This window comes from Sinocyclocheilus anshuiensis, unplaced genomic scaffold, assembly GCF_001515605.1.
Source record: "Sinocyclocheilus anshuiensis isolate Anshui unplaced genomic scaffold, SAMN03320099.WGS_v1.1 scaffold1816, whole genome shotgun sequence".
Lineage (NCBI taxonomy): Eukaryota > Metazoa > Chordata > Actinopteri > Cypriniformes > Cyprinidae > Sinocyclocheilus > Sinocyclocheilus anshuiensis.
Window position 1 is genome coordinate 601,562 of NW_015557182.1, and position 7,993 is coordinate 609,554.

The following is a 7,993-nucleotide window of genomic DNA, read 5'->3' on the forward strand; positions in this document are numbered from 1 at the left end:
GTGCGGTTGCCGAACTGTATTAAAGCTTTAATCAGAATAAAACCGTATATTAAAAGCTAACAGAAGCAGTAGCATTTGCAAATAACAGCGTATCTAAAAGTATGAGACAACAGCAAACAAAAATCTTAGGCCTACCATTAAAAGCCGTGCTTGCACAGGGTCTGCGCGATCCTCTTCACTAATATCCTCTGCTTCTCAATCGGGCTCAAATTGATAAGCAATATAGACGACGTCATTGTTTACAATACAACCAGAGCACATGCTGCTATGTTGAGGGGCGGGACGTTTAGACGCGCGCTAGAGGCAGTTTAGCCAATCACAACACACTGGGCTAGCTAACCAATCAGAGCCCATCGTGTATTTCTGAGGGAGGGAGGGGCTTCATAAAAGCAGGAAATGATCAGCTCGTTCAGAGGAGAAGGGACAGAGTGGTGTGGAATAACGGTAAATTATGTGAAAAATAATGTGTTTTTTTAACAAACGAAGCATTAACACATGTTAGACTGCACCCCATAAACACAATCAAGCCTAGAAAAAAACAGTCAACCACCCCTTTAATGAATCCACAACACAGCCATGCAGGTCACATTTATGATTTATTTTTGATACATTTATGACCGAGGTCAAACCTGAGATCTAATAGCAACATGTCTGAATGGATGTGGCACACAAAGCACATCAGAGAACATGATATAGAATCATTTTAATAAAATATTCATTCTTAAAATGTCTTAAAATGCTAATTATTTCACTGAAATTCTACAATGATAAAATTACTTTAATATATAATTACATAATAATGACGTCCCTTATATTCAAACCAAAAATAAATGACAGTATGCACACTTCCGTTCAAATTTTGGATTTTTTTAAAATGTTTTTGAAAGAAGTGTCTCACACTCACCAAGGCTGCTTTTATGTGTTCAAAAATACAGTAACTTTGTTACAATTAATATTTTACAAGTATACTGTCACGGAAACGGGTGTGTGGAGGCAGGCAGGACGACGAGGACGACACGGATTCCAATAATGACATTTATTGTAGACACAACAAGGCAGGTTCAGGTAGGTGAGACACACACTCGGGGTAACATTAACAATAACCGACTCCAATGCTCAGACAGACAGGAACTAATATGGGGTGAATAATTAGAGGCAGACAGGTGAGCACAATGACGGTGATTAACTAATGATTAGACGGGCTAAACCAACACAAAGGGAAGAAACCACAACAAACAGTCCACAGGGGCGTTACATATACAAGTAATGCTGTCATAATATAACAATTTAAAATAATTGTTTTCTATTTTATTCCTGTGATGGCAAAACTGACTTTTCAGCTCATTACTCCAGGCTTCAGGATCACATGATCCTTCAGAAATGCTCATTTGATGCTCAATTATTATAAGTGTTCAATTATCAATAATGGTTCTTGAAAACAAACTTATAAATGTTGAAAACATTTTTTTCAAGATTCGTTGATCTCTTTTGTAACATTATAAATGTCTTTACTTTTTCACTTTATAATTATTTACTTTCACAGTATATTCTTGCTGAATGAAAGTATTATTATTATTTTTTTTATCTTACCTCAAACGTTTGAATGGTACCGTATCACAGTTTCCACAAATATTATGCAGCTGTTTTCAATGTTGAAAATAATTATAATAATAATTAATAATTAATGTTTTCTGAGCAGCAAATCAGCATATTACACTGATCTCTGAAGGATCATGTGACACTGAAGACTGGAGTAATGATGCTGAAAATTCAGCTTTGCATCACAGGAATAAATTACATTGTAAAATTTTTAAAATAGAAAACGGTATTAATATTTCAACATGTTACTGTTTTTTTTTTTTTCATCAAATAAATGCAGCCTTGGTAAGCTGACCGGTATATACAGTATATAGCTATTTATCCAGTTAATTGATTGATTAAAGAAATAATCACAACAATTATTACAGTGGTTGCAGCCCTAGTCATCAGAGTACAGTTAAGTTTTAGATTTTTGGGTAAACTATCCTTTTACCTGTAAGTACAGTGGGCTTTAAAATAGGAACCTCTGTGAAGCTATGAAGATGTAATTGCCCCTCACTTTTCCAAATATGAACATTTTATTCCTACCTACACATCTACACAAGCTGGAGAACGTGAAAGAACTAGCGAAATCCTATTCAAGTGCTGAGGAGAGTGGGCTGTAATGCTGTTCTGCTGGATGGGTTCACGGTAAGTGTTTTGTTGTAGATGTCTGTAATACTATGGTGGGTGAATACATTTGTGACATTCGGTGATAGGCAGATTGATTGTGGTGCCTTCAGGATAAATAGGTGAGCTTGAAATGCTCTTTCGGTTGGTAAAACCCACTCATTCTCCACAAGGGAGGTTAAATTGAGGCCACAGACGCTCAGAGATGCCCACACAATCCCGGCGTGACGGTAAGCTGCTCCTTCTTCCTGCCGGAGGGGATGCTGTGTGCCAATTTAACACAGTTTGACCTACCATGAATTAAAGATCGGCTGCCTCTTTCGTAACCCCAAACTGCCACCACTAATATTGGCACCCAATGGCAATGGTAAATCTAGATAACTCATATTCTCAAGAGCTTTAGAAAGAAAGCATGTTGTTAACTCAGTCCTTACTTGTGAGAGCAGTTTGTTGTTGTCTTCTAGAATCCGGACCTTGGTTTCTAGCTGGCGAATGTAGTTTGAGGATGCATCTGCAAGACAAAGACAGGAATGAGATCAATTAAGATCCTAAAGTGAACAAACTACAGTGTTAGAACTAGTGATTTTCTGTTGTCAATGAATGAATTGGTTTTTGTTGTTAAATTCCATAGCAACTTATTTTTCAGCCCTAAACAAGACATCTTGTTTTTCAAGACGATCAACACTAATTGGCACATCAGGTGAAGCATTTTGAAGTCACTCTGGCCCAAAATGCACATACCTTTGATATTTTGGACCGCTAACTATCACAAGGTGAAATTTCAGTTTAATTAAAGACTTGAGAATACAGCCTGTGATCTATTTTTGGGGTTTGTTTTGATTCAGTTGATCCAGCTTACTTGATTTCTCATACATATGTGATTTTAATTTAATCCCACAGTGCTTTAAGCTTAAAATTAGCTTCCCTTCTGATAACACAGTTGAGATAATTTCTGTTTTCTCATTGTCAAAGAATTCAAATGACCTAAAGCATCACTCATGGTTTGATGTGGTCTGTACCGAGCCAGTAACTTTGGACACTAGCAATTAATGTGTAATGCTGCTCGTTTAATTCTGGGCTGGCATCAAGGTTTAGGCCAAGAATGCATGGAAAACTCATCTCATCACAGACTTTGTAACATGCAAGCCTAAAACAAAAATCAAGGAATAATCAAAACAATATTGAATTATAAGGTCACAAATTAAGTGAATGAAAACTACTGTACTGCAGAATATAACTCAAAAACAGAGGGTTTTGTGTAATGAAGCAAACAAATTGTTCAATTATAGTTTTGAATAGATTAATTGAAAAAGACCATTTGAACTGGTTCATGGAAACACATAGCAGCATTGCAACAGGCCCTTAGATGAGGTGGCCCACTAAATATGTCTTTACACTGCCATAAAATATTTCCTGTTTGTAAAATATATTACACTGCAATTTTACATTTGACCAAGTGAGACACCTGGCTTTCCGACCTTATAGGTTTCCTACCAGATACAATGGAGACTACGAAATAAAGCACATACTTTGACTTATCCTTTTGAAACTTTGCATTTGATTAATTTGGTTATCCAAAGAGCAAACACATGTGCTGAGTTAGCTGGGAAACCGTTACAGTCAAAAGTTCCTTATGAAGCAAGAAATGTTTATGTGCACGGAAATCCCTTTTTGCTGATTTTAATCATTTAATCCAAGAATTTGTTCAAATTTTATGAAAATAGCAAAAATGAAAGCCATGCAAAAATGTGGTTCATATTTCCTCTGATATAAAAGAGTAATTTTATTTGCGTAAGTAAGACATTACTGTGTTGGCATGGTGTAGACAATGGGAGGCATTAGTTTTTAGCCTAATAGATAAACCCATTGCCATGTCTGAGTAAAGCCCTCAGCAGTGGAGAGCAAGGCAGTGCAGGGCGGCTGCAAATCCCTAGTGACACTCTAATCTAACTTCATCTGGCTGACGATAATGATGGGCACGGGCCAAGCCGATTAAGAATCAACTCCGATACACAAAACCCCCGGACCAGCCCAGATCCACCCACTACCAAAAATCAATCCAACCAGAACCAGCTATTAGAAATATGACTCCACTACCCCAAAGCAATTCAGTTTCTAGCATTCCAGGGAGCTAAATGCTCTTGTCAGCATAACTTGCCACACAAGAGACTTCCACTCAACTATAGTCATCAGATCTGGTGGTGTGAGGACAACATAGCTGACCTTTAGCTGTAAGACACAGCTCAAAGGACAACGTCCACAGAAACACCTCTATGTTATGACTTCTCAAATTTCAATGGGCCTTATCCTACATAACATCCAGTGCTTGTAGTGTCTTATTCAGTATTCCATACTTAAAACTAATACAGTGTAGTTTTGCATATACGTACAGTGCAGTATATACAGGTGCATCTCAATAAATTAGAATGTCATGGAAAAGTTCATTTATTTCAGTAATTCAACTCAAATTGTGAAACTCGTGTATTAAATAAATTCAATGCCATTCTAATTTATTGAGATGCACCTGTAATAGGGCTACAACCGAATTGCTAAAAAGTAAACTTTTTTTTTTTAAATGACATTACTCCATGACATAGCAGATCCAACAAATTGTTCAAAACTGGTAATAAAAAAATATTAATTATTTCATAACTGATTTTAAGTAATACAGTACATTTTTACGGAGCCCCGCACATGGCATGCAGGCTAAATCGTGTGCACAATTTACTATTTTGTTCCCTTGATTTATAAATTGTGCGCACGATTTACTAATTCGTTCCCTTGATTTTTTTAATTTTACGCACGATTTACTAATTCGTTCCCTCGATTTATAAATTTTGCGCACCATTTACTAATCCATTCCCTCGATTTTTTCTATAATTTATAAATTATGCACACGATTTACTATTTCGTTCCCTCGATTTATAAATTGTGTGCACGATTTACTAATTCGTTCCCTCGATTTATTAAATCGTGCACACGATTTATAAATCGAGAGAACAAATTAGTAAATAGTGTGCACATTTTAGTATATCGAGGGAACGAATTAGTAAATCGTGCGCACAATTTATTTATTTTTTCTTGCATGTCATGTGCAGGGCGCCGTACATTTTAAACTGTATTTTAAAATTAAAAAATTTTAGGATTCAATGCCATAAATAATAGTTCACATGCTGGTGCATGAATAAAATGAACTGTTATATCCACCTCATTTTTAACGTAAGATTCGTAATGTTTTGGTGTCATTCGCTTCTAGTTATTTTACCTGTACAAAAACAGTCATTTATGTTGCTTCATATTGCACACTGCCATTTGATATCATGTTATATTAATTCATCATAATTATAAACGCACAGGTTTGTAGCATACAGTTTTAGAGTTTATTTAGAGTTATTTATCTATAGTGGCAAATGAATCAGAATTTTAGCACATTCACTAAAACTAGCTTACTTAATGGAATAGCTTACTTCTGCATTGTAAATTAAGGTGGATATGTTCCAAATTGTGATGAGAGTATTTTTTAAATGTCAAATTCAAAAACTGTAATAAAAATTTTTGGGCATTATTTAAAATCTTCTGCACTTGTAAAACATCTAAATAGTTGTTTTATGCTTTTGTTTGTATGGTTTGGCGTGTATGTCTCTACTGTGTTTATTATTGCAATTTACATAGTAAAAAATTCTAGTCAATTCAAGTCACCGTTATTTATATAGTGCTTTTTACAATGGAGATTGTGTCAAAGCAACTTTACAGTATTAAAAAAGGGAAATAGTGTGCCGTTCTCCTTTCTATGCTATATGTAGACCTATAGCATATTGTAGTTTGGTTTACTGTCTCCTAGACTCCAATTCTTCAGTTAGGAGTCCATTCTGATTGTATTCAGACACAACACTGCACAATAATTAAATAAATCTGATGTGCTGATCAGCTATTTGTGCACGTTAGCTCAGTGAACTGACATGGATGGTTTTATGTGTGGCGGCACGACGCGGATGAGCGTGTGGGGGTGGGGTAGCGAGTCTGTCCCTCTCGCTTTGTCGCTTCCAATTGCATCAGCAATGCCATGACCCACTTCTATAGCCGCCACTGCGGCACAAGGCTCACGCGGGAATCTTCAGGATGGGCCACATGGGCAGCGACCGTTAAGCAGTCTTCATGACATCACAAGTAGCCCCTTCCAAAAGCAGTCACACCCAAAACCCACAAACGCAGCAGGGTTTGTTCAGAGAGAATTGAGATGAATTCCGACTTCTTGGAAGCATGCTGATAAGCCTACAGAAACGCTGTCATTCAGTTTCCTTTGAACATCTGTTGCAACACACTGGGCGCTGCCTACTGCGTGCGAGCATGTGTTTTAAATACAAATCAAAAACTGTGTGTGCATGTATGTGTGTGAATGACTCTGTGAGTCTTGAAGGAGAGAAACGGAAAAGAAAAACTAGCAGGAAAAAACTCCAAGCGAAAGCTTTAAATGGGTGTGTGCATGAAGTTGCTGGATCAATTGCTGCAAGATGTGGCAGTCCAAGCAGAAACAACAGTCCCTACAATAATTCATTCCATACAGCCTGACTTCATTCTGTTAGAAAACTACAGCATGGCAGACAATGAAACTTCAATTAAAGAGAGGCGGGAAAGCTACAGACCAGAGATAGGGAAAAAACCTATTCAATCTGTCTGAGTTTAGAATTCAAACTTGGCCAAAAATAAAGTCCGACTCCAAAAAAAAAAAACTTGTTTAAAAGTCTGCAAACCTTTATTGTCTCACCGGAGGATATGGGGAAGTAAGAAAAGATGAGAAGTAAAAACAAAGAATGTTAGAGAAAGACAGGAATAGATAGACAGCGAGAAGTCATGTTTGGATAGTGAGTTAATGTTCAGGCTCTAGATTGGACTCCAGTTGGTGGAGTTTGCTGTCACTACTGCTCTGTTAGGGATTTGAACAAACAATTTTTTTATTCTAGAACATGTACAATATATTTAAATTGTGGTACTTGTTAAGGAGAGTTGTAATATCACTTTTCTGTTTAAAGAGGTCATAGGATGCCCATTTTCCACAAGTTGATATGATTCTTTAGGGTCTTAATAAAAAGTCTGTAACATAGTTTGGTTAAAATTTCTCAATGGTAGTGTAAAAAACAAATTTTTTACCCTGTCAAAAACAGCTCTTTTCAGATCAAGCCGTTTTTGTAGCATTTTCCTTTAAATGTTAATGAGCTCTGCTGACCCCACCCCTCTCTTCCAAGCCGCTCTCTTGAGAGACTGTTTACTTTAGCCGCATTCATCGTGAAACTTGCTAGTTAGCACATTATTAGGAAAGGCGATTTGCAAAGATTCATTACAAAACATTATACTCACTTCTTCTGTAGGTGAAGCTGGATCATGAATGATTTGTGCGAACATAGACGCATTTAGGCAGATCGGGCGAGCATTCCCTTCAGAAACAAATGTAATCCACTGCATCTTCAGCGGCTCAGATGTCGGGAGTAAATGACGACTGCTATGTTCATTATTACATCCAACAACAGAACACCTCAATCGCTTAGGAGTCATTCTTGTCTACATCTGCTCTGACGGTGAAACAATGGCGGACTGATGCGCCCAAACTCTGGAATAACCTACCTAACATTGTTCGGGAGGCAGACACACTCTGTCAGTTTAAATCTAGATTAAAGACCCATCTCTTTAACCTGGCTTACACATAACACACTAACACATTTCTAATATTCAAATCCGTGAAAGGATTTTTAGGCTGCATTAATTAGGTCAACCGGAACCGGGAACACTT

At 37.0% G+C, this 7,993-nt stretch overlaps 1 protein-coding gene across 2 annotated transcripts in view; it reads right to left on the bottom strand.

The window, feature by feature from the left end:
- The window catches only part of LOC107678669 (coiled-coil domain-containing protein 85C-B-like), a 47,380-nt gene that overhangs the window by 14,660 nt on the left and 24,727 nt on the right, over window positions 1–7,993 (bottom strand). For both annotated transcript variants that reach the window (XM_016474028.1, XM_016474027.1), the window contains exon 2: window positions 2,643–2,719. In XM_016474028.1, coding sequence (XP_016329514.1) covers window positions 2,643–2,719 — 77 coding nt within the window. The remainder of the gene's footprint in view (window positions 1–2,642; window positions 2,720–7,993) is intronic.